Here is a 24,898-nt window from a genome sequence, read left to right on the forward strand (position 1 = left end):
TGACTTCATTAATAATGGCAGTAAGGATCTACCACATACATGAATATGATCCCGACAGCATCAATTTTCGAATTTGAAAATTAAAACATGCCTATCTCAATTTGCAATAAATACATACTATTTTTAATTGGACATATATATATATATGTCAATTAATAAGTTATTAAAGAGTTGTGTCAATTTAGTTTTTTTTTTTTCGAAAGGGGTGTCAATTTGGTTAAGTCTATCTATTTTCTCCCGCTAATTGAATTTTGATTTGTGACCCGAAAGATAAAATAGTAGTATTCGGTGATAAGTTGAAAGTTCAATTGGAACATAATTTTGAATTAACCTGAGACGATAGTATATTAGCTATGATTAAATTCATTATTCATTTTTTTTTTCTTGATTTAATGAGATTTAAAGGCCTGAAATTACATAGAGAGCTTCGTATCAGAGGTAACCTTCCTCTGAACTCACTAAATTGGTGAAATGTTATCCGAAAAATTCAAATTTAAGACTTTTCACACTTCATAAGTGAGATAACCAATTAAATCATACCCGACGATTTTCTTAATTCTCTATTTAATTTGATTAATTCGACTTAATTAAAAAATTGATTGAACTGATCAAATACTCACCCTCCAATAAAATTCATAATTCAAAATAACCCACAACTTCATTTGCATCTTTATCATGAGCTTATCATAAAATTTTTATCAATATATATTGAGATTATTATTCACAAATATTATTTCTATAAAATTCACATTTTAGAAATATATAAAGATAGCTATAGCTCTAATATTATTGACAAATATAATAACTAGCAAAAGCAAACACGTGTGTTTTTATTCATTCTTCCCCTTTTTTTTTTTTTTTTTTTCTGTACCCTCCTTTTTTTTTGCCTTGCTGTGCATGTACGTATAGTTATTACCGTTATCGTTCAAGCTTCTGTGGATGAGTAAAAACGGACCTAAATCTGTTTATATGTATATACAATTATAAACTGTTGCTATTAGACTCGATAAACCATACCCACTTGAATGAGGGAGGCGTGTGGAAGCCCAAGTGAAGTTGCAGGGCACCTGCTATTGCGTCTGAGAAAATCATACACAATGTCAATGGCAAATTTCTTCAGAAAAGACGATGCTTCACTGGCTCTGACACTTATATTGCTCATCATGTAAGAGACACCAGCTTCTTTTGCTTCCATCAGTTCTCCAACCTCTTTATTTGCTTCCCAAGTTAATTGAAAGCTCACTCTTCTTCCGCTTGGCCTGCTATTGTTCTCAACTGGTTCTGCTATTGCCATTTCTTTGCTGTGCCTTTCCCATTTCAGGAATCCCGAAAAGTTTTCAATCAGCTGAGTTTCCAACTCATGGCAGTCCCTCATGTCCTTGTATCCATACCTGACCAAGGCAATCGAACAATGAGACTGTGTATGCGGTTGGGTTCAAAAGTTAGGTTTACTAGCTTCCAGAGCTATATCCAAGTGAAGGCTTACTTCAAACTCACAATCTCATCTGCCTTGAATACTAAATCAAACAAACTCTAATTCCTGTTCAGCAATTTAATCGCAAAATAGCAATACAAGGAGTGGGGCTGAATTTAATTACCTGACAATGCAGCGGAATAGGGAGAACTCTGGGGGTCCAACTCTCGCAACATGAAAACGTTCGCCAGGTGGAACTTTTGGGATCATCACAGACTGAAGAGTTACAAATATGAGAATTTGATGGAATGCAGGAAAGTTAGTGACGAAATGAGAGAACATTGGGGGAACACCAGATGTAACATCAGAGTAAACAAGGCAAATTCCAGGAACTCTTCTAATTCCAAGGTTTGATCCAAGGCTCAACAAGCTGTCCAAGCCAACCTTGTTCTCCAACTCAAATGCCAGTTTTTTTGACGTCCCATAGTTCCATATTGCCATCAGAGACAATATTACTAGAGAGACCACCAGAGGAAGCCAGCCTCCTTTGTGTACTTTGGCAAGGCATGAAATGAAATAAGACGATTCTACAAATCCAAACACCAAGACAAACAGGACAGCCCACAAAACATTTCGCTTCCACACAGTACTAATGATCAAGAACATCAACAAGGTTGTGACTAACATTACTGCAATCACAGCAAGACCTGTAGATAAAATCAAAAAGATCTTTTTAAAAAAAAAAAAAAAATACATAATTCAGGCACCAAATTAATATTAAATAGGAAGGGGAAAGATATAGCACCTACCATATGCATTGCCGATCATTGCAGTGTCTCTGAATCCAATAACTACAGCAAGACACAACATCATTAGTGTCCAGTTTACTTCTGGTATGTATATCCGCCCATGAATATTTTTTGATGTGTGTATTATCTTTACTCTTGGGAAGCAACTCAGGGCTCTAGACTGGCTAATGATGGAGAAAGTTGCTGAAATTACTGCTTGGCTTCCCGCTATAGTTGCAAGAGTGGCTATGAGAAATACTGGCCAAAATATGACCTCTAAAAGAAGTAAAGAAGAAGGAAGAAATGTAAGAGAAAGCACCAAATGGATAATTCAACTACTATGTACTAAGTTTTTAGGACTTACCTGGTATGGCCTTGTAAAAACTTCTTTGAAGATCCTCTTTGTGTTTGGAAAGGTAAGCAGCTTCACCCATATAAGCAAGAACCAAGCATGGATAGACAACTCCTGTAAATGCAATCTATTTCAAGAAGGAATCAATAATTCGCCAATTACATTTCTTCATAATTGATTCAAGAGCTTATAACATCAGAAATTGAAGTAGGCTAGGAAAATAGATACCCTGAGAGAAAGTTGTGAGAAATGGCCAAGATCAGCAAACATAGCTTCTGTGCCTGCAGAATTAGACACAAAAATCAGCCTTACCATAAGAGAAGCTCTTTTAACATACATCAGATTTTGTCAGTTTTCCTAGCAACTGACCTGTAACACACAGAATAATGCCTCCAAGTGAACTCCATCCAGTTTTTCCAGCTTTCTGGAAAAATTTATAGATATAGTATGGAGATAGAGCATTGATCACGCCAGGGTTCCAATTGAATATATTATAAATGCCAACCCCGGCGAGGCATAGCAACCAAGCTAACAAGATTGGAGCAAATAGAAACCCAACTCTATGTGTTCCATAGTGCTGGAGTGCAAAAAGCCCCACCAAAACCACACAGGCGATCGCCACAGTATAATCTGGCATAAACAAACATGTTAAGCTTATTGAAAGGGAAATGCTGCTTGTACCCATCCTTTCAGTGAACTTGCCAATTAGACTTGTATACAAATGTGAAGATGTGAAATAAGGCAAAAAAAAAAAAAAAAAAAAAAAAAGAGAGAGAGAGAGAGAAAAAGCAACTCAAATCAGAGGAGGATGAGGATTGTAGCTTACTCTCATGTAAATTTGGAACCTTAATTTGGATTCCATAGACAGCAGATAAAACTGTAAAATAAAAATGGCAAAAGAATCAGTGATTGCATAAAAGGTACAGGAATTAAATATTTATAAAATTACTAGTGAAATGAAAGTATCATAGTTATCTTACGAACTAGTACCAGACATTGTTGGGGTCAAGATTCCATCACCAATAACCATGCTAGTTCCAAGCAGAACAATCAACAGCAACACAATGCGAGAAGAAAGATTATTCTCAAAGAATTCCTTTATAAGCAAGCTAGTTTTTGACTCCTTGGTAGGCATAGAAAAATCGTAAGAAGATACACATTCATGCCCCATGTGCGAGCTATTTAAAAACCCAATTTTGGAATGTCGACAGAGTAACGAGTACAATGCAAATGTTCCGCCTGTATAAGATTAGCTTCGAAACAGAATGAGCACTAATGTTTTGCATCTACAAGATGTTTAAAACATATATTGGAATGGTAAATGTGAGCACCTTCACCATTGTCATTTGCATCCAACACAAATATAATGTACTTGCAAAGAGGTATGATAGTCAAAGTCCAGAAAACTAGAGAAAGTACCCCAAATATCTCATGGTCCTCCTCATAAAGCCGTAGACTTCCAGAAAACGTGCTTTTATAGACATACAGAGGGGATGTGCATAAATCCCCATAAACAACTCCAAAACTCTGGTATGCAAGTAAAAGAGTTCTTTTGTAGAGTTGCTGCATATAATTCAAGAAACAAGAAATTTTGAAATACTGATCCAAGATCACCATAAAAGGAAATAGGGAATTAAACAGAGTTAACAGAGAGAACATATTAGAAGGGTAGAACAGTGATACTTTTACACACTGCAGGCTGCAGCCCATTATCATATTAACACTATTAAGTAACGCTATCAAAGTCCCATCAACCCGGTCAAGAAGAATTAAAGAAATCATCAAAGAACGTTAAGAAATAAATAAAATCCCCCGTTTGGTTGCCAAGAAAATGTTAGGAAAATAAAACCGCCACTGGACTGAACTCTCTAATTTACACATTTTTCAAAACGAAAACAATAAGAGCTTTCTCAGAAACTAAACAGAAAAGATAAAGCAAATATTACTTACACGTCGAGATTGCCGGATTGCAGAGACCGATTCCCGAACCATTTTCTTTCCCCTATCATACACCTCTTTAAAAATTCAGTTGAAAGTCCAAAGTTTCTTCTTTAAATGCTCACTGCAAATGTCTATTATCTTCTTGAAGAAGACATAAATATTGGAAATAAAGAAACTGGTACAGACGGGGATATAAAAGAATTAATGGACTATATCTTCTAGATATTCTTTATGAGATCTCCTTTATTCTTCATATAAAAACAGAGATAGACCAAAAAGAGAAGGCGGTTAAAGAAAGATTCAATAAAAGAAAACACTAACTATAGAAAAAGACCTAGTAAAGTAAACAACGGATGTCAAAATTTCAAAGAAAGTTCACGTTCTAACTTTCTTGCGTTCAAATTTGCTGGGTGATTACCAAAAATCTCCATCCATGCTTGCATTTCTGCCCTAGGTTTCAATGACTCGTGCTGTCACCTTCTTTTAAGTAGCAAGTGGCAAATTGACAAAATATTTTTCTTTTCTTCTTTCTATTTTTCTCTTATACAAAAGTAATGCTTGAACAAGAAAAACTTTACATTATAAAGTAAATAACTAAATATTCAACAAACCTTGGAGTTTAAGAAGTCGAGTGTTCATATCTTTTTATTTGAGTTTGGAGTTGGTAACTTTACTACAGCGATAAAGAAACCAACTTATTTATAGGTTGCTCAATTTTCTTGTTTGAATTTTTGAAGGTCATTTTCAAGTTCATTTCTCGGTCAAAAATATTAATTTTAAACACATATTTACTTCTCTGTTTCGTTTCAAATATTTTGTAAATATAATATGACAATTCTTTCTTAAAACAAATATCAAAGAAAATAGTTCTACTGGGTAATTATATTTATTTTCTTATCCTGGGAATGTTCTTGATCATTTTCCTAGGTTTAAGGTACAATCAGTTTCAAGAAAACCATTATTCTACAATTAAAGATTTTAACCAATATCTAAACGTAGGAATATGAGTATATCTACTAAAATCAGGAATCTTTTGAATTTTAAATAGGGCGATAATAGCTATTTTGGAAAGGGAAGAGAGACCGGAGAACGATAGAAAGGTACAATACTGTACCAAACACAGGCTTTTGGTCAAACCAAGTTAACTTTTCTATTTATCAGCTTGCTAGCGAGTTTCCCTATAAAATCCCGATGTTTCTTCTCCTTGATACACAGCTAGATAAAAAGGACAGACGATGAGACCTAAGTATACACCTACTGAAATGTATTCAAACAGTTGGTGGGCATGAAATTTCTGAATATGAATCATACATGTAAATGCATTAAATGAATCATCTGTACGATGATAGGGAGGTGGGAGAAATATTAGACTTACTATCGTGAAATTTTCATCGTCAAACGTCAGTACCTAGACCATGACTGACTGGTCAAATAGTCAAAACTCTTTTGTTGGATTTTTTTAAGAGAAAATTAAGAATATACATCAGGCTTTCAACAAACTAACGTTTTCGTTTGGTGTTGCTTGAGCAGTACAGTGACGTTGAACAACCATTAGCCCAGCTGCTATATATATATATATATATATATATATATATTCACCAAACACAAGAATAAATAAGTAATTTTAATGTCCTATAATTAATGCAAATTAATATGCAAATATGATTTTAGTTTCCATATATAAGGGAGATTGAAGGAGAAGTGTAACTGCCATATATCAACCGCTGACAACAAAGAATCCATTTGTGATCAACGTATATAAGGTATGATTTGGTGGATATAAATGTGAATTGACTCATTAATTACATATTTCACGAGTTTCATGTATACTAACAAGTTACTTTTGGGACCGGTCAACATGAAATGGCCAAAAGAAAAAACTAACAAAAATCATGTACCAATTATACAATTATCCCAATTTCAAATCATTATATAGTACCATACAATACAGAAACCAAACAATTAATGGCTTCTTTTGCAAATTCCATTCATCATCTTCGTCTTCTACTTACCGTGGTTGCTCTAATTCATACAGAAAAGCTTATTTCAGCAAACGAAGATATTATCGAGTGTGAATGTCACAACACAGAAACTCCAGAAGTGTGTATGGAGTGTCTAAAATCGAACCCTACGGCCTCAGCTAGCAACGAGCTAGGGATTGCTACTATTATCACCAACTGTGTAAGTAACCATTCAAAACACTTGGCAACCAAAATGTCAGTTCTAGTTCATCGAGTTGGAGACGAGAATTTAAAGTCTGTGTTTCAAGCTTGCAGCCAAGGGTATTATCTAGCTTGTGTGGATCTATCTATGGTGGTTTCTAAGTTGAAGAGTGGGGATTATGATAAGGCTGGGCATTTTGTTCTCACAGCTCTCAGTTTTCAACTTACATGCATTACGAATTTTCAGATGAACCAAACATGGCATCTTCCAGAAAGTATTGCTTATGAAATGAAAGTTTATGAAGATCTTTCTGAGGCTGCTATGAGAATCATTGACAGGCTCTAGCTAATTGTTTTTAAGTTAAATATGTTAGTGTATCAAGAGAGAGAGAGAGAGAGAGAGAGAGAAATATAATCTAAGCTTTTTATTTTCTTTATTTTATGACAGCCTCTTAATTGTTTTTATGTGTTAATTAAATATATATTTTGTGACTTGAGAGTTATTTTAATGCAAATTAAATAAAATTTTTCTATCTAAAATGAATAATAGATAATTAATTATCTCTCGATATTTAGTTAAAAATATAAAATTAAAATTACTCATCACCTATATTTTAAATTAGTTCATTTTTTTTAATTAATTGAGCTCCAACTAGGGATTCTAACTTGAATATCATTGCCCTAAATTCAATTAATTAAAATTAGTAAATTAATTTCATTTCCACCCATAATTGGCTCAAAATTTTGCCATATTCATTTGATTTTTTTCTTTTAAAAAAAATAAAGAAAGAAAGAAAGAAAGAAAGAAAGAAGACGTTGGACTTTATACTTTTCTACTATGGGACAGGTACCAATAGTGGACTGGGCTTCGATTGGATATGCTGTTACGTCCACTAGTAAGACTGAGGACCATTTATCGTTTCCCTTGCATCTCCTCTCTCTGTCGAAGAAGAAAACAACAGAGCCGCCATCACTTACCAGAAATTGAGAAGTACTGATACTGAAGCAGAAAGTCTGTACGGTAAGGTAAAAGCCTGAATATCGACTTCTAGTTCTAAATAGTGGAAAAGCTCACTTCTGTTTTGTTTCTCATTGGATTGAATTAGTGATATATGATTGCATTTTGAATTGCAGTTAAAAACGAAATGAGTTCTTCGTTGCACATTTATTCGAACACTTCAATTTCCCAGTCACTTAATCTCCGCCGTTCATTCAATCGAGAGAGTCTAGAAAGGCGACTAGTGGTAAAATTCAACGGTCGGAAGCCAATCGCCGCCTCATGTCTTAACGTGGACGTGAAAGCGCCGGACAGTGCCGGAAAAATCGGGGTGTTGAGGGAGAGCAAGGAGGTGATAGAGGCGGAGGGAAGGGTTATGGTCGGGACTTACGCGAGAGCACCGGTGGTTTTGGCTAGTGGCAAAGGTTGCAAATTATATGATGTTGAAGGGCGGGAGTATTTAGACTTAACTTCAGGGATTGCTGTGAATGCGTTGGGGCATTCTGATCCTGATTGGGTAAAGACCGTTGTTGAGCAGGCTAATGTGTTGACCCATGTCAGTAATGTCTATTACTCCATTCCTCAGGTTCGATAATCCATGATTCCCTCTTTTCTTTTTCTTTTTCTTTTTTTTTTTTTCCCTTTTTCTAATTTTTCAACTTGCGTTTATGGTTGTTTGTTTGCTGAGGGAGTTTGGGAATTTTAAGAAATTGGTTTCTTTGATCTTGAATTGGATTTAAAGTTTGTAGCAAGCTGGATTTAAGAAGTGTTAACAAGTATCTGATACATGTGAAAGGAAACAATTATTAAAAAAGTTAAATACTTGACTGATGATTAAACTAAGTATAGCCTCAAGTGCCCATCCTATTATCTTGAACTGCGATTATTTTGGGGAAAACTTAGGCTTCTTAAAGCAAGTTTGAAGTAACTAGACACAAAAATAGTTTCTCTCTGTACCTTGTATTGGTTTTGATTTTCACATTAAGGAAAAACATTTATTTTCCTATCTATAGTTCATGGCTACTAAAATGTTACTGGTGATTGTGTGGCGTGATCTTTGCGCACTGGAATTAAGAAATGTGATATCTAAGAACTGAATCAAGTTGTTCATAATTCTGGAGAAACTATGGCATGAATTTTCTGTAGACATTAAGGAAGAATGAGAATGGTTCTTATTCTCTGTATTCATGTTATTCTTGGATGGCGGAATTTATGTGAATTGAGTGCTAAATCTTTTCTTAAGCTGACAATTACTTCCAGTGTTGCTGCAGGTGGACCTTGCTAGGCGTCTAGTAGCTTGCTCTTTTGCTGACCGTGTGTTTTTTACAAATTCTGGAACTGAAGCAAATGAAGCAGCTATCAAATTTGCTAGGAAGTACCAGAGACACTCAAACTCTAAAGTTGCAGAGCCAGCCACAGAATTCATATCCTTCTCCAATAGTTTCCATGGGAGGACCATGGGTGCACTTGCCCTGACAAGCAAAAAACAATATAGATCACCTTTTGAGCCTCTGATGCCAGGGATCACTTTTTCAGAGTATGGCAATATAGATGCGGCAAGAGAATTAATTCGAAAAGGGAAAACTGCTGCAGTTTTTGTTGAACCTCTCCAGGGTGAAGGTGGCATCTATAGTGCAACAAAGGAATTTTTAGAGTTTTTGCGGGTTGCTTGTGATGATGCTGGGGCTCTCCTGGTCTTTGATGAGGTAATCAGCTTTTTTCAGTATCAATTTGCAATAAACATCTGTATAGAACAGAATGACAGTTGGATTTTGAAAAAAAAATTAGTGCTTTCATGTGCTTGTATATGGAGGCACAGTCTACTTTTGTTGAATATATATGCTCGTAAACTACATGTGTTTGTGTCTGATACAGTGGGTGAAGATTAAAATTGGCTGCATTATATTATTTTAATCTGCTAAATTTATTACAAAGAATGTGCTTTTTAACTGCTTTGGGTATTAAACTCTATTTAATGTACAATTTTGGCTATGCTTTATTCATGTTCATGAAATTAGTCAAAACGGATTCTCATCAAACTCAGTTATTCTCCTTATTCTGAAGGTGCAATGCGGTTTAGGCAGAACTGGATATCTGTGGGCCCATGAAGCATATGGTGTCTTTCCAGATATAATGACACTTGCCAAACCACTTGCTGGAGGCTTACCTATTGGAGCCACATTGGTGACTGAAAGAGTTGCTTCGGCTATAAATTTTGGTGATCATGGAAGTACTTTTGCTGGTGGACCTCTTGTCTGTAATGCTGCCCTTACCGTTCTAGAGAAGATCTCGAATCCAGCTTTCTTGACCAGTGTGTCTAAGAAAGGGCTGCACTTCAAAGAAATTTTAAAGCAGAAGCTAGGTGGAAACTCACATGTGAAAGAAATTCGAGGACTAGGACTGATTATTGGGATTGAATTGGATCTACCAGCCTCACCACTTGTGGATGCATGCCGAAATTCTGGCCTTCTGGTGTTAACTGCTGGAAAAGGAAATGTTGTGAGACTTGTGCCACCTTTGACCATAACAGAGCAGGAACTTGATCTTGCAGCAGAGCTTCTGCAAAATTCATTGCCAGCGCTGGATGAGACAGGTCCAAAACAGGAGGAGGAGAAAATTTAACCCGTAAGATGCAGGTAGAAATCTTTCACATTTTGTAAGATTGATTTGTTGGTGTTGTACCTATTGCATAATCAAAACGCTATATTGTAGTTCTGTGTCCTCCCACTTCTCTCTTAATAATTGGATTATAAGGTGAAATGCTCTCTCAATTGTAATTGCAAAAATTATACATCCAAAATTGAAAATTCTAACAATGGCCCCACAGAAGTGGCCCCCAACGTCCTCGTGGTCTCCATTAGGTCACTAACAGTAGCCGTTTTGCATCATGATCAGCGGGATATCTGGGCCTAGTTGGCCCATTTTTGTGAGAAGTTAATTCCGGTAACACTCGAAGCCCGCATGATGCCACCTTCAATTTACCAAATTTTCCTACTTAAAAAAAAAAAAAAAAAAATTGAAAAAAGCAACCTAACAAGTAACACGTAACGCACGCAAAAAGAAAAAAAATTACAATGCCACATCAATAAAAATTAGATTTAAAAGTCAGATTTCAGACGAAAAAAAGTAGATGCAAGAAAATCTGCGTCTTATGTGCGGAATGCTTAGCTAATCACAATGCTATAATTGCTCCACGTTCTCTGTCTGATCCTTTTCTTGTCTGTCTCACACCTAGAGAGCTCAATCATTCTGTTTTTTGAAAACACCTGTTTCATTTCATAGCTCTACCATTTCTATCTTTGAGCTTCTGACGGCTCGGAGTAGATTGGCTTCTTTTGATCTGTAATCATGGCATCTGCTCCGTTGAGCAAGATCGAGACGGCTCACCAGATGTACAGAGACGGAAATTACGAGGAAGCGCTAGGGTTTTACACAGAGGCGCTTTCTATGGCCAAAACCAAACCCCAGAAGATTGCTTTGCATAGTAATAGAGCTGCTTGTTATTTGAAATTGCACGATTTCAAAAAGGTACTCTCTTTTTTGTTTTTAGGTACTTTAATAATTTCAACATTTCAATTTGAAAAAAAAAATGATTTCTGTTGCTTTTGTGTTGATTTTCTTTGTTTGGTTCTAGAAGCTGTATTTTCTTTGTGTTGATTCCTGACTTTGATGATAGGCAGCTGAGGAATGTACATCGGTGCTTGAGCTTGATCAAGATCACGTCGGAGCATTGATGCTGCGGGCGCAAACACTCGTCACCCTCAAGGAGTACCACTCTGCTCTGTTTGATGTGAACAGACTTATGGAGTTGAATCCGTCATCAGAAGTTTATCGAAATCTTGAAGCTCGATTGAGGACGCAATTGGTATACCCTCCTAATCTTTAGCTAATTTTATTCAAATGAATGTTATATCATAATATTAGAGGTATCCAAGATCAAGAAAGAGTTATCACCTTGTCATTTGCGTATTAAACTACATAATTAAATTTGCTTGGTCATTACTAGCTATCAAATTAAGGTAGCTGTTTTGGATAGATTTCTTGCTGGTGTGCGGTGACAAATGATAGGTCAAAAGTGATTGCAAGTTGGCACTTATGTGCAGCTGCTAAATGTTGTGTTTTGTCATTAGTATGTTTTGGGTTGCTTAACAGCTTCAACTAGCTTCAGGCAAACCCTTTTTTTTTTTTTTTTTGCCTTGGAAGTTTGCTTTACATGTTGATGTGCATCTGGAATTTCTTGTATTGCCCAACAATGATCGAGTCTCTTAATGTGCAAATTCCTGTTGACGCTAATTTAATTGATAATAATGTTCGTTGACCAAGACTGTGAATTTGTAAATAATAATCTCCTGCTGTCAGTTAAAGAAATAATCTTGTTTTGCTTAAGGAAGTCTCTTGCTCCAATACCTGAATCTGAAGCTGAGTTGGAAGAAGAGGAAGAAAAGGATGAAGCAGAATTATGTAAGGAGAAAGATCAACAAAATGGAGAAGAAGATGCGACTATTGAAATAGTCAGAACTATTCAAGAGACTGAGCCGTGTAGGTCTACTGTTAATACTGAAGTTGTTGTGCCTAAAATACCAATCATCAACAGGACTCCTGAAATAAATAGGGAGCAAAAGCTTGAGCCAAGAAAGACAATTGCTGCTGAAGTTATAGCTCAAGCACAGCGGAAAGTTGAGCCCAGAAAGACTCTTGCTGCTGAAGTTATAGCTCAAGCACAGAGGAAAAAAGAATCATCCGATCAGCATTCCAAAGCATGGCAAGCAATCCCGAAACCAAAGGGGCACTCCACTTTGGATTATGCTCGCTGGGACAGAGTTGAAGATGATTCAAGTGAAGAGGACAATGACGATGATGATGAGGAAGAATCGCAGCCTCAGTATCGGTTCCGTGTAAGAACTGTTGGTGTCCGATCAGTGAAATGAGATACACAGAGTACTGACATAGATGGCAGCAATTTTCACTATCATACCACAGTGAGAAGTCAAGGTACTTGTGGCTTGGAAAAGTTTGGTTGGAAGATCCCTGATAAATATCATGCCAAAAACTCTGGAAGTCCAGAAAACCATCTTTGACACATGTGAACTTTGGAACTGGTGAGCCAATGATCATCTTGATGATTCTTGGAAATTGGAGAGTATGGCTCTCAAGTTTTGAAAACAGAACAAGCTTCATTTGTCTCAACCTCATTCTCTCTATATATGGCTACCTTATGTTTCTGTTTGGTGAAGAAGCAGACTACCAACAACTGTACATTTATAAGATGGCTAAAAGCGGAGGCTCGGAGCTATTGTCTTTCTGTGATGTAATTACGCTTTCTGTCTCTGTGATGACGGAATGTCTCAGGTGTTTCCTTGGTCGCCAATGGTGGAGGCTGCAACCCTGCCTTATAGGACACTAACTGGCTAAAGTAGCAATTTGGAAGCTTAGATATTCTCTAACCCTTCAACTTCTCAATTGAATAAGGATCAGGTGTTAGTTCTTATAATATTGTAATTAACAACCTGCTTGTGTATTTATTACATTCTTGTACTTGAAATCTGGATTTTTTTTTAAAGGTAAATCTATAAAATGTTGAAGTGCACCTTTCAGTTGTTGGATTGTTATATTGTTTCTGCTGACAGTTAAAACACTAGAACTCTATCTATTAGTTCTTGGTAAGATAAAGGGTGTCTTTTTTTTTTTTTTTTTTCTTATAAATTTTGTCTGCTTGAAGGTAGGAATGCTAGGCAGGTGGCTTATTTGCTTCAAATATGTATATTTTCTGTAAAATTTAAAACTTCTTATTCTCATTCTTATGAAAATGATGTCCTTCTAGAGTTGGTTGACATTCTTTTCCAAAAATCAGTATCGTTGGCTCATTTGGGGAGTCTGGCAAAATTATATCTAGACTTTTTAGACTTGCTGGATTTAGATTGAGCTTAAAAGAAAATAATATGGAAATCCAAATCTTTAAAAAATAAATCCCAAAATTGAAGAAATGTTTAATCAATTTACCTCTATAAATTATTAAATAACTAACTTATAATTATTGAATATGGGCTATATAAATCATCTAAGTCTGTTCTTTTGATATTAAAAACGAAATCTTCAATAAATAATTACCAAAATCAACTTATCATCTTTATAGTGTTTTGTACTCTTGATGCATCTTTATTATATATTTTGAAACCAATTAAGTTGTTATAATTAATTTTAGGTGGAAATAAAATGGTACACAACTACAAATATCTATCTTTATCTTTATTTATTTATTCTTTAACATTCTCGTGAAAATCTTTTAATATTCTCGCAAAAAAAAAAAAAATGCTTTTATAATTTTTTTTAAATAAATTATAGGAATACTAAGTTATTATAGTTAATTATAAACATTTGTTTTGTAATAAATACAAACTTTGTGTGTAATTAATTTTATGAAAAGTTGTGTGATAATTAAGATAATACATTTTCGTTTATATATTTTTTTTCTTAATATTTTAAAACTTTTACCATATAAATTTAAGTATCAATAAATGTAAAATACAAACATTATTTAAAAATAATTAATAAAACGATTAAAATGAATTGTGTAAACGAAAGTAATTTTTTTTTTTTTTTGAAAATTAATCAATGAAATGTTTTTATAATTAAGTGTAACAATGTTGTTAACTTCATTTTTCACGTATATAAATTTAACCTTCCAAAATGTAACTTTAATATGTCGTTATTAAATATTAAAAATTTATATTTTAACATTCTCAAAAAAAAAAAAAAAAAAAATTAAGGTCACCATTGTAGATAATTTAATTCAACATATGGGTAAAAAAACGTGCAATGAACTTTTTTTTTTTTTAGTTCCAGAGAAAAGGGCAAATAAAAATAAAATAAACGCATGGGCCTCAACATCGCTGATGGTATAAAATATAAACCCTAAATCGGAATTGTTCTTTTTTCGCTCTCTCTCTTCTTCACTCGTTCGAGCTTCAAGGTACGTCTTCTTTCTTTCTCATCTTCTCTTTCTGTATATGCACAAACTATATGCATGTTGTGCTTCGTTGTTTATGCCTTGCAGTATTTGATTTTAGTCGCTTGTCGATTTCTTCTTGCTTATCTTCTTTCGGGCTCTCACAAGGCAAATCCCGCTGCTTCTTCTTCTTAATTCTGTAGGATACTTAGGGTTTTGTTTATCTCAATTGAGAGCAATTACCATTGGTGAAAATAATTGGAACAAATTGTATGCTGGATTTGTATGATTTATATCCCTATTTTGGACTTTGAAGATTTGTCTTGTATTATATTTAGGAATTTGAGGGTTAAACGTTAGATTTTGGTTAGCTTTATTGTAGTTGTTAAATTATATTATATGAACACAGTATCTCAACGACCAAACGGTGTCAGCCATCTTCTGGCTCTTGGGATACAAAAGTCTAGGTCATGGGTCCATGAAAGATGACACTTATGATATGGGTACCTACACATATCAAAACTGTTTGTATGACTAAATTAAACAGTTGCATGGACCATGAAGGGTGATAAATTACTGGCTTAGTATAATTTATGGATTTGAGTTATAAATACTGTCTACATTGTTGATAAATTATCCACATACATAGCTTGAAATTACTTCGTTCACCTGTGTGTTGGTAGTTTCTTTCATTGCATTTACTTTCTATCTTCACCTGTCCCCCTCAATGTCTGAGATTATGCTTAAGTTGTTTCTGATTTTGATTCATTGATGGCACTGTGCAGGGAGCTCCTGTAGGACATGCTTATTTAATCAACACATTTGTCTCGTATACAAATTCTTTACATAAATTTTGGACTAATTAGTTGTGGAAGGATACATGGCTAACTCTCTGCCTGGTGATGCCCCTCATCATGGTACAAACCTGCAGAAATATTCTCAGGAAAAACCAGAGGAAGGTGGCCGTTGGTACTTCTCTAGAAAGGAAATTGAAGATAACTCTCCATCCAGACGAGATGGCATCGACTTGAAGAAGGAGACTTATCTACGCAAATCCTACTGTACATTTCTACAAGATTTGGGCATGAGACTTAAAGTGTGAGTCCTCAATATGGAATTGTGCCTCATTTTTTTCTGTAAAGTTCTAATGCTTTGACATGGGTATATATGAATGTCTGTTCATTCATTTATTTAACGACGAGGGTGGTTAGAGATCAGATTACTTTTGCATGATCCAATTACTTGTCTGTTTTCATTTAATTATCATATACATGGTTTCATATTATGCATGTGAGCACATGCGTGCACACACCAAGTTATGCACATACTATGCAATGCTTCAATCTATTTTATTTATGTTTTCTTTTTTTTTTTTGAGATAAATACTCTTTTGGAATAAATAATTAGCAAAATATGTGGGGATTTTATAGAAGTGGGAAAAGTTTTCTAACAAGAGAATGGCAAAGTTCTAAAGAGAGTTGAACTTGCCTTGTAAAATATTGTTGCTGAAAAAAAATTCAGGAAATCACATAAGCAGGTGTTTCACACCAACAGCCATGCCAAAAGTGAAGTACTGACTTTGTAACTTTTAAATATCTAACCAGTCAAAAAATGTTTAGCTACCCACACTCATGAGTAGCCTGTACAAATATTGATGATTAATGGTCCTTATACCCTCTGTCTACATCCTTAGCAGATTTTCTCTGAAGAGATTTCTGTGAACTTTGCAACATTGTGCTGGAAATGCTTCGTTAGGACTACCTACTTTTGTCTCCCCCAATCCCAACCTTCTTGATTGAATGTCTTCCAGTTCATCCACTGGCCTGCTGGCCTCAATTCTGAGCTTACTCCTGCAAAAGAGAGAGACTGGGCATTTTAGTTATTAATTCCTTTAGACTTGCCAACTTAGCCATCTGAGGTTCAATACTTTGTAATTTCTTACCCCTCTTTTGTCACATCTTGCTTTTAACTTGAGATAGTTTTGCAAGTACCATTGTTAGTAGGTGGCTTTAGCCTCCCCTTGATGGTTTATCTTATTTTCAGTGCTTTTCTACTGCAACGTAAATTTTCACTACTTTACATGTAGTTAAGTGTCAAGTGTGGCTAATGAATTTGTCTTCGCTGGTTTGGCTTGATGAGCCTTGAATTTCTTAAAATGCAGGCCCCAGCTAACAATTGCTACAGCAATAATTTTCTGTCACCGATTCTTTCTTCGGCAATCCCATGCAAAGAATGATAGAAGGGTGAGCTTTTGTTAGTTATTAATATGAAACTGGTTGTGAATGATTATTTAATCTATAATTGAGGTGAAGTCTGACAGTAATTATAGCTAATATGGTTGTGTCCATTTTCCATGTCTTTCTGCAATTCTTTTGCTTTCATATCCCCCTTTCACTTGGACTGAAACACCCTTTGGCATGCATATATGTATTTGTTTATCTAGAAAAGGCTGATATGTAGGTTTAAAAATAGAAATTACCATTTCAGTATCTAATTCCTCATGAAATATCTTACAGACTATTGCTACAGTGTGTATGTTTCTTGCGGGGAAGGTGGAGGAGACTCCTCGTCCACTAAAAGATGTAATCCTCGTTTCTTATGAAATTATCCATAAAAAGGATCCTGAAGCTGTTCAGAGGATCAAGCAAAAGGTAATATACCTCTTTGGTGTTCCTGTCAAGGAACTTCTCACCATTCTTGACTTGCATCACTTATGTTGTCTGTGTGTGTTATTTTTTTCCTTCTCGCCCCTGAAAACAAATTTGCTTTTGCTTTTTCCCCCTTGTATTCATGACTTTGACCCAACATACACAGTCTCATCCCCATCCCCTTGATCAGTTGTCTATATCCCAAAGGAAATCATAGTGAACCTTGCTAAAATCCCAAAGCTACAGCATGTTTACCTATTCTTCTAGATTACTCTGGTAATCAATTTGCTTTCTACATTGCTTTAGACCTTTAGCATATATAATTTCTTACTGAATTATGCTGGGATTGTAGCCTCCATTCTTTTTGAGGTTCATTTTTTCCCATATAAACTGCTTTTTGTATTATTATTATTTGGTTTTATTCTGTTTGTCATTTATGTATCAATATTTGTCATGCAGGAGGTATATGAACAGCAGAAAGAATTAATTTTACTGGGTGAGAGAGTTGTACTTGCAACTCTGGGTTTTGATCTAAATGTGCAGCATCCATATAAACCTCTTGTTGATGCAATAAAAAAATTTAAGGTTGCTCAAAATGCCCTAGCTCAGGTTGCGTGGAATTTTGTGAATGATGGGTATGATAAATTGCTTATTTTAGTCCATATACACTTTTTTTATTCTCTCTTCTTGATTGGGGAGATGCGGCATGCAGACTGCGCACATCTCTTTGCTTGCAATTTAAGCCCCACCACATTGCGGCAGGTGCCATTTTCCTTGCTGCGAAGTTCCTCAAAGTAAAGCTTCCATCAGATGGCGAGAAAGTCTGGTGGCAAGAGTTTGATGTCACCCCGCGGCAATTGGAGGGTTGGTGTTCTCATTTCTTGCAAATACATGTGCATGTTTTTCTTCAAAGAATTTTCCTTTCCTCCCTCCCTCTCTCATAATTCATTGCAATTTAAGTGGATAGCGGTAATGATCATGCAAGCCTTTTTTATAGTGCCTTTTGAATTTGGTGGTTTTGGCATGACCTGAACTTACTTCTTGCAGAGGTGAGCAATCAGATGCTGGAACTGTATGAGCAGAACCGACCTTCAACTAACAATGAAGCTGAAGGAAGCACTGTAGGTGGGGCGACTCATCAGGCCACGTCAAAAGCTTCGTCTGGCAAGGAAGAACTTGCAACAACTAATAGAGATATCACTTCAAGACCTGGAACCTCAAAGTCAATATCACTTGCAGATAATCGTAGTGGGGCACCAAAAGCCACCCATAATCAAGGTAATGAGCATTTAAGCGGAGAGATGATAAGTGCCTCTGATCACAATGCTGGTGGTGAATCCACAGATTATGTAGACTATGAAATGGATACAGTGCCTCGCCATGAGAATATGGGGGAAGCTCAAAACACATTGAGACCTGCATCACATGGGAAGGAAGACCAGGAAAGGAATATTGCAAGGGGTGAAATAAGTGAAGCAGGGGAATTAAAAGACAAACATTTTGGTCGAAACCTAGAAAATAGAGAAGGTACAATAGGCCAGTCCCCCCAAGACGCTATTAAAAAAATTGACAGAGACAAAGTGAAGGCAGCACTGGAGAAACGAAAGAAGTCCAGAGGTGATGTGACTCGGAAAACAGACTTCTTGGATGAGGATGATCTCATTGAGAGGGAGCTGGAGGCTGGTATTGAACTAGCTGCTGAGAGTGAAAAGAATAAGCGGGACAGGAGGCAAAGCTGGTCTAAACCCTCGGACAGGCAAGAACAAGAGAACTCACATCTTGAGAAACATCAAGAGGATTCCGGGGATGGAGAACTTCCGGGAATGAAGGGGCAGTTATCAAAACACAAGTCAGATTTCAACAATATGGAAGAGGGTGAAGTTCCTGATGATATTGATCAGGGTTTCCACTCCCCCAAATCAAGCAATCGCAAGCGAAAGTCATCACCGGATAAAGTGCCTGAGGGCAAGCATCGGAATAATCATGACTACTTAGATGACCGTAGCAGGATGAGCCGACTTGGGTATGTGGATAGAGATCATAAAAGGCATGTACCAGAAAATCACGTCTGAGGGGGTGGCATTGTTCCTTGGAGCATAGTGGTAAGTTCTCTTTGGATGATTATAATTGTTTCGAAGGTCACAGTGGCTATCAGCTGTCATCAATCATGTGGTGAGAGTATAACAAATACAGGGGTATAAACAATGGAGGGCCTGTTTTTTGAGTTGATTATTTGGACTGAACTTCCATATAATTTGTAAGAATGGAAATGCATTGATCGGAGTTCGAAATTGTCTTACACTGCAACGTTCCTGCCATCACTAGTCTCTTTTAGAACGTTTGGAGGTCGTTATTCATGTATAATAAATTATAATTTTGTAGAGGTGATGATCCATTAAAAAACTGTGTCGTTGGAATTTTTCAATCATATATACATTGATGTCTGCTGTTTTTAGTTTCCTGACACTTAAAAAATTTTCCCCAATTGGGTAGGCATTCAGGTCACAATTGAGCCGCACAAATTTCTAATAATGTATGAAGAGCTCTCCATTTTTTTATTCGTGTTTAAAAGAATTTTCTTCAAAACCTCTCTAACATTTGGTCTGATCGTTAGCGAAATCAGTCACCTCCAATCGAAATTATAAAGGACAAAGAAAACTGAAAACTCCACAGAATTCTTCACAGCAAAGCTTACAACAAAATATTTCTAACAGATTACATCTTCCGATTCTGCCCCCTGATGGTATTTAATTTTCCTATTTTAGACGCAGTTAGACTCTGAGAATTAAAGCAATCGAGCAAAAGATATTGTGGGTTGAAATATAGGAAAATCATCAGGATACTCACCAGAGGGAAAAAGAAAAATTGGAAATTTTTTTTCCAGAGGAATACTCTCCACAGATTTTTTTTCAATTTTCAAGTGAAATCACTTCTCCCAAAGATTTCAGGCTTACTTGAGGGCTTACCTACAAAGATATGATAGATTCAAGGAGTCAATGAGTGACGAGTAATTAGAGGAATTGATGACGAACCAAGTTTAAGATTTCAGAACCATGTTTAAGGCAAGATTTCATCTTCTTCTGTCACTTCGATGCCTTCTATCACGATCATGTTCATGATCATCAACACCTTCTATGCCTTGGCTCCTATGTTCTCGCCCTTCCCTCCTGCCTCTGGAGTCATCATAATTTCTGTGACTGGGTTCATCCCTTCTGTCTCGTCTGTCATTACTATCCATATACCTCCTTTTAAAATTGTTATCATCCCCAAATCCCTCCTTACGACTATCCTCATTTGCTGTTCTCTTTCTATAACCTTCATTGTCCCTCCCATCTCTACGGCCTTCAACATCAGAACTTCTCTTTTTGTAATCTCGATCATGTCCTCTTTCATCATCTCGTTCCTTTCTTCTATCGATTTGCTCCTCAGGATACCGACTGCGACTGGTTTTCCTTTCACGATGTCTATCATCGTCCCTGTATCCCTTACTTCTGTCACTCTGCCTGCGCCTGTCACCTGAATCTTTCTTTTTTTCATCCCTGTGTTTCAGGTCTTCTGGACTTCTTCTGTGAATCCTCTGTCTCTCTCCATCATGGCGTCCATCCTTCTTTTCTCGTTTAGGACTTTCTGGAGTTTCTCCATCAAAGACCATTTCATATCTGCAAAAGTTTGTTTTGCTGTCAAACACTCATTGACATACACAAACACACACGACACAAGCACAGAAATGCAAGATTACCAACCTTGACTTATTATTTCCACCATGCTGCTGGTTATCATCCTTTAGAATGTATTTTGGAGGTTTGAGTTGCTTGGTGCCGGGATCTCCGGTGCAATCCTTGGCTATGTGGTCAGGAGCACCGCAATTAAAACAACCTCCTCCTACATCAACAGGTAGGGTTAGCTTGACTGGTAAATCTGAGATTACACCCTATTCACAGGTCCAAAAACCAAACTTTCCCCAAGGAGCAAAAAGAGAAAAATCTCAGTCTGTGTAACAGAGATAGTATGTGTTTGTTTGTGCGTGCATATGTGGTCTTCTGGCTTGGTAAGGCAAACCATATGGGAAAGAAAATCAGGTGAATGACTATTTCAGTGGACATGGGTGCCTGACTACAACAAAGGTTGCAAGCCAATACCAGTTAACCATACACAGACAGCCAATTTTACCTTTATTGGTTCGACTGCCTTTGCCCCTGTATTGAGACCATAGTTTAGCAACACTTTGACTAAAATCCACATGTATCCTTCTATCATCAATCAAAGCATTATCCATCTGCCATAAAATAAAATGAACCAAGGTTTGCAAACTAATGTTTATAATAAAAGCAAATAGCTAGATGGCCAAACTTGACGTTATTCAACGAGCAAGACTATAATAAATTTAAGTAAAACAGATGCCTGCTTTACGACAGCTATATTGTCCTAAATTTCAGTTAATTTTGCACTTCCATTATTCTCAATCCTTGTGCACGCATATGTGAATGAGGAGAATGTCTCTATCTACCATTCGTGCCTCCGAGATACTAATAAGTTCGTTGTGCTTAGAGAGTGGAAAGTAAAACACTCAGGTTCTGTGAAAACAAGATGAGAAAAATGGAGCTTCTATCTCATGTAATGTTGAAAATAAAAATACTAGAGGAAATTAAAATAGTATGTGCTTACTAAACTGCACCCTAAATTATCATGTCTAGTGAAGTTGTCATAACAGATTCTTTTGTCAAACTATAGAACCAAAGACACATAAGTAGATACGTGGAACACGTTACACCAAGAAAATCAGATCCAAAGGAAGAAAGGACAATCCCATGTTTTAAAACAAAAGGTTACCCTCACCCTTTCAACATACCTTAAAATAAGCCTGTTCACATGCCTCTTTGTCCTCAAACTCTGGATTGGCAAAAGGACAGCATATTAAATTTGTTAATAAACAAAGAAGTTGAAAAAGATGCCAATACAGAAATTACATAACATCTATGATTTGACCATCAAGCATGAAGATAAAAACATCGTTGTGCATGCCAAAGAGACAAGTGGACTGGGGATTGTGTGGTTGACAATAAGTAATGCATATACTACATAGTAACAATAACAAATCATGCTGGGTTGTGATGTAGAACAAAGTATAACGATCACAAAGTAATAACAAATCTTTTATCATCAAGTAAAAATTTTCCCCAGTAGTTATACGTTCATATTCTCCAAAAACCTAACAAGCTGTGAAAATTTTTCCAAGACTCCTAGAACCTTGCTCTCAATTTATGATTTTAAAATTCTTAGATAGTGATGTAAGAGAGATGTATTTCAGATAAAGATTAAATACAACTATTATTTTCAGCCTACATGTACTTCATTCTTTCAGCCAGAAAACCCTATAACATCAAAGTTAAAAGCCAATTTCTGGATTATGGAGGCCGCTCAAATTTGTTGGAACTGTAATATCATTAATTGAGAAGTACAGAAAAAGAGTAAACATTGCACTTACCTATAAATGCATAGCACAAACTATCTCCAGTCTTGTAATCACGGATTATTTCAGCCCTGCTACCATTCATTCACAATGAGAACTAAATATAGCCATTACATAATTTCAAATAAAATAGTTCTAGAGGAAGTTCAATTACTCACGATGTAACAGTTCCAAATCGTGAAAAGATTGTATGCAAGTCCTCATCCTGCAATGAAAAAAGGGGACAATTACAAGTCTGTAAGCTGACAGACTGCAGTATCTCCATCACAGAAATAGAGAAACAAAGACTCACTTCAGTAACTGGATTCAGCTTACACACAAAAAGGACATTATCAGGAGGTTTAATCTCAGCATCAGGAATATCCCCAACCTGAAAAACAAGGGAATTAAAATAACTTAACACAGAATCGTAGACAGAAGATCACATCTAGAATAATGAAAACAGGGACAAAAATATTTGTTAGATGCTTACACTCTCAAGTACAACTGCACGAGAATGAGCTTCTTTTGCTCGAAGAACCTCCTCGAGCTCTGCCGGACCCAGTTGCTCATCCATAGGCACCCAGTCATCTTCAAGCCGCACCTCATCATCAACCTAGTAATAATATACATAGATTGCCGTACAATCAAAAACCCAGAGGGTTAAAATAAAGAATTTAGAAAAGATACATATGTAATATGAATCAGCTATTACCTCATCCTTTGGTTTTCCTTCTGGAGAAGAGTCAGGAATCAAATCCGCAAGCTGAGAAGGATCGTCAAATGGATCATCAAGTATATAGGTGTGTTTGATTCTGTTCAAAAATAATATGTATGTCATTGACCTGAACACATCATTAGGAGTGATAACACATCCATAGTAGAAGAATGGCAGACCGGATATTTTTGTATGGCCTGTTATTTTCATCCACATAAGCTTCATTTATCCTAGCCAAGGTTTCGAGGCCTTCTGCCACCTCTCCAAAGACCTGTAATGAAAAGCATTTTCTCCAGTCCATTTCAAAACATTATCACAGAAGAGATGGAAACTAGAAAGTTCCCTAAATCTTCCAAGTTAAAAAATACTAATTGTTTTTTGCTCAATTACATTTCCTCCTAATTGTAGCTGGCCACCTTGATTTACCTACTACACATAATCAAAGCCATGGAGAAGGATAAAAGGAAAGATAGAGGCGAGGATAAAAGACAAGTTAATCAAATTTAGATACTTACAGTGTGCTTCCCATCAAGATAGTCCAGACTATCACGCAATGTGAAATAAAACTGAAAATCAGAACAATTACATGAATAGGAGGAAAAAAAGAAAAAAATAAGTGACAAATTTCATGTAAATACATGCAAGAGACAGAAATAGCACTATGGAAATAAGAAAATCTTAAACCTGGGAAGCATTCAAATTCTCTCCGGCACTGGCCATTGCAACTGTTCCTGTCTTAGAATGTTTCAAATCAAGATGGAGTTCATCACTGAAAAATCGAGCCTGGTCACCATATAGAAACCTGAAGGGAAAGCAGCATATATGATATCACATACGAAATAAAAGACCGAACAATATTCTTGCTTCAAATTAAACAAAATATATCTAAAAACTAATATGCGAGAAATACAAACAGAAAACCATGAGGAAACAAATTTCACACAATCCAGTGGCATTTAAGTATACGCATGTTTCTCTTACTTGTAAACTGAATCGCCACCAGCTCCAGTACCAGTAGGATCACCAGTCTGTGCAGTAAAATCCTTCTGAACCGTGTGAAATAGGCAGCCATTATAATACTTGATCCTAAATCGACAAGTTAGGCAATTGAGTTTATCAAATTACTCGACGATAAATTCGCATACACATAGATTATAAACTAATTAGGATGAGAGACGCTTACTTGCAAAGCTTCAAGAAGTTCTTGCAGGTCAAGGGGCACTTTTCCGTAAATAAATCCACCACTATGTCTCCTAAGCTCGTAGTTATGAGCACTGACATTTTCTCTCTATTTGTTCTGTCTGATTACCGAGAAAATCAAATCGAAGGGAAACGAGATTATTCTTCCTCGTCGGCTAATTTGATAGGAATTCGGGCAAAGGACTGCTATTGCCAATATAACTAACGGACCGACCCATACAACAAAGTCTGGATATAGGCCCATCCATGAGAATATGGTTAGGCCCAATATTTTCTTGAGGAA

At 36.1% G+C, this 24,898-nt stretch overlaps 6 protein-coding genes across 9 annotated transcripts; 4 read left to right on the plus strand and 2 right to left on the minus strand.

The window, feature by feature from the left end:
- Positions 1–759: 759 nt before the first annotated feature.
- LOC105646258 (putative potassium transporter 13) lies at positions 760–5,183 on the minus strand. 2 transcript variants are annotated; one of them, XM_089715494.1, is made up of 11 exons: positions 5,107–5,183; positions 4,505–4,556; positions 3,974–4,117; positions 3,545–3,793; positions 3,381–3,431; positions 2,924–3,184; positions 2,783–2,835; positions 2,567–2,681; positions 2,224–2,478; positions 1,599–2,121; positions 760–1,391 (listed from the first exon to the last, which is right to left on the minus strand). In XM_089715494.1, the coding sequence occupies exons 4-11, from the start codon at positions 3,723–3,725 to the stop codon at positions 998–1,000; spliced, it is 1,833 nt and encodes a 610-aa protein (XP_089571620.1). In that variant the 5' UTR covers positions 3,726–3,793; positions 3,974–4,117; positions 4,505–4,556; positions 5,107–5,183; the 3' UTR covers positions 760–997. The 2 variants fall into 2 exon arrangements, with proteins under 2 accessions (XP_089571620.1, XP_037493707.1); XM_037637779.2 differs by lacking the exon at positions 5,107–5,183 and having other exon boundaries at positions 3,886–4,117; positions 4,505–5,100.
- Positions 5,184–6,322: 1,139 nt separating this feature from the next.
- On the plus strand, positions 6,323–7,151 carry LOC105646259 (cell wall / vacuolar inhibitor of fructosidase 2). The gene has a single exon (XM_012232074.4). The coding sequence runs from the start codon at positions 6,461–6,463 to the stop codon at positions 7,001–7,003; it is 543 nt and encodes a 180-aa protein (XP_012087464.1). The 5' UTR covers positions 6,323–6,460; the 3' UTR covers positions 7,004–7,151.
- Positions 7,152–7,519: 368 nt separating this feature from the next.
- On the plus strand, positions 7,520–10,414 carry LOC105646188 (acetylornithine aminotransferase, mitochondrial). Of its 2 annotated transcripts, none has more exons than XM_012231996.4 (4): positions 7,520–7,678; positions 7,792–8,240; positions 8,926–9,360; positions 9,719–10,414. In XM_012231996.4, exons 2-4 carry the CDS (start codon positions 7,803–7,805, stop codon positions 10,274–10,276), a joined length of 1,431 nt encoding a protein of 476 aa, XP_012087386.1. In that variant the 5' UTR covers positions 7,520–7,678; positions 7,792–7,802; the 3' UTR covers positions 10,277–10,414. The 2 variants fall into 2 exon arrangements, with proteins under 2 accessions (XP_012087386.1, XP_012087385.1); XM_012231995.4 differs by having other exon boundaries at positions 7,524–7,683.
- A 139-nt stretch (positions 10,415–10,553) lies between these two features.
- LOC105646189 (Tetratricopeptide repeat (TPR)-like superfamily protein) lies at positions 10,554–13,248 on the plus strand. Its single transcript, XM_012231997.4, has 3 exons — positions 10,554–11,182; positions 11,331–11,519; positions 12,046–13,248. Exons 1-3 carry the CDS (start codon positions 11,003–11,005, stop codon positions 12,580–12,582), a joined length of 906 nt encoding a protein of 301 aa, XP_012087387.1. The 5' UTR covers positions 10,554–11,002; the 3' UTR covers positions 12,583–13,248.
- Positions 13,249–14,498: 1,250 nt separating this feature from the next.
- LOC105646190 (cyclin-T1-3) lies at positions 14,499–19,631 on the plus strand. Its single transcript, XM_012231998.4, has 7 exons — positions 14,499–14,624; positions 15,386–15,698; positions 16,762–16,843; positions 17,117–17,251; positions 17,708–17,883; positions 17,961–18,112; positions 18,296–19,631. The coding sequence occupies exons 2-7, from the start codon at positions 15,481–15,483 to the stop codon at positions 19,318–19,320; spliced, it is 1,788 nt and encodes a 595-aa protein (XP_012087388.1). The 5' UTR covers positions 14,499–14,624; positions 15,386–15,480; the 3' UTR covers positions 19,321–19,631.
- A 227-nt stretch (positions 19,632–19,858) lies between these two features.
- LOC105646191 (peptidyl-prolyl cis-trans isomerase CYP59) lies at positions 19,859–24,776 on the minus strand. Of its 2 annotated transcripts, XM_012232000.3 has the most exons (15): positions 24,599–24,776; positions 24,397–24,501; positions 24,100–24,217; positions 23,931–23,981; positions 23,595–23,686; positions 23,413–23,512; positions 23,191–23,313; positions 23,011–23,088; positions 22,877–22,923; positions 22,734–22,789; positions 22,098–22,138; positions 21,419–21,524; positions 20,992–21,130; positions 20,301–20,907; positions 19,859–20,214 (listed from the first exon to the last, which is right to left on the minus strand). In XM_012232000.3, the coding sequence occupies exons 1-14, from the start codon at positions 24,694–24,696 to the stop codon at positions 20,319–20,321; spliced, it is 1,743 nt and encodes a 580-aa protein (XP_012087390.1). In that variant the 5' UTR covers positions 24,697–24,776; the 3' UTR covers positions 19,859–20,214; positions 20,301–20,318. The 2 variants fall into 2 exon arrangements, with proteins under 2 accessions (XP_012087390.1, XP_012087389.1); XM_012231999.3 differs by having other exon boundaries at positions 19,859–20,907.
- Positions 24,777–24,898: the final 122 nt, after the last annotated feature.

The sequence above is a fragment of the Jatropha curcas genome, chromosome 10, assembly GCF_041381405.1.
Source record: "Jatropha curcas cultivar XTBG-Jc1 chromosome 10, XTBG_Jcur_1.0, whole genome shotgun sequence".
In the NCBI taxonomy this organism is placed as follows: domain Eukaryota; kingdom Viridiplantae; phylum Streptophyta; class Magnoliopsida; order Malpighiales; family Euphorbiaceae; genus Jatropha; species Jatropha curcas.

Coding starts and splice junctions, on each gene's coding strand:
- LOC105646258 (XM_037637779.2), bottom strand. CDS start 4,546: ATGGTTCGGGAATCGGTCTCTGCAATCCGGCAATCTCGACGT. Junction 2,479..2,566: donor TTTTTACAAGGCCATACCAG/GTAAGTCCTAAA, acceptor TACTTCTTTTAG/AGGTCATATTTTGGCCAGTA. Junction 1,392..1,598: donor CTATTCCGCTGCATTGTCAG/GTAATTAAATTC, acceptor TGCCTTGGTCAG/GTATGGATACAAGGACATGA.
- LOC105646259 (XM_012232074.4), top strand. CDS start 6,461: ATGGCTTCTTTTGCAAATTCCATTCATCATCTTCGTCTTCTACTTACC.
- LOC105646188 (XM_012231996.4), top strand. CDS start 7,803: ATGAGTTCTTCGTTGCACATTTATTCGAACACTTCAATTTCCCAGTCA. Junction 8,241..8,925: donor TCTATTACTCCATTCCTCAG/GTTCGATAATCC, acceptor GTGTTGCTGCAG/GTGGACCTTGCTAGGCGTCT. Junction 9,361..9,718: donor CTCTCCTGGTCTTTGATGAG/GTAATCAGCTTT, acceptor CTTATTCTGAAG/GTGCAATGCGGTTTAGGCAG.
- LOC105646189 (XM_012231997.4), top strand. CDS start 11,003: ATGGCATCTGCTCCGTTGAGCAAGATCGAGACGGCTCACCAGATGTAC. Junction 11,183..11,330: donor AATTGCACGATTTCAAAAAG/GTACTCTCTTTT, acceptor CTTTGATGATAG/GCAGCTGAGGAATGTACATC. Junction 11,520..12,045: donor CTCGATTGAGGACGCAATTG/GTATACCCTCCT, acceptor TGCTTAAGGAAG/TCTCTTGCTCCAATACCTGA.
- LOC105646190 (XM_012231998.4), top strand. CDS start 15,481: ATGGCTAACTCTCTGCCTGGTGATGCCCCTCATCATGGTACAAACCTG. Junction 15,699..16,761: donor TTGGGCATGAGACTTAAAGT/GTGAGTCCTCAA, acceptor CTTAAAATGCAG/GCCCCAGCTAACAATTGCTA. Junction 18,113..18,295: donor CACCCCGCGGCAATTGGAGG/GTTGGTGTTCTC, acceptor TACTTCTTGCAG/AGGTGAGCAATCAGATGCTG.
- LOC105646191 (XM_012232000.3), bottom strand. CDS start 24,696: ATGTCAGTGCTCATAACTACGAGCTTAGGAGACATAGTGGTGGATTTA. Junction 22,139..22,733: donor TTTGTGCTATGCATTTATAG/GTAAGTGCAATG, acceptor TTGCCAATCCAG/AGTTTGAGGACAAAGAGGCA. Junction 21,131..21,418: donor AGGCAGTCGAACCAATAAAG/GTAAAATTGGCT, acceptor CTGTTGATGTAG/GAGGAGGTTGTTTTAATTGC.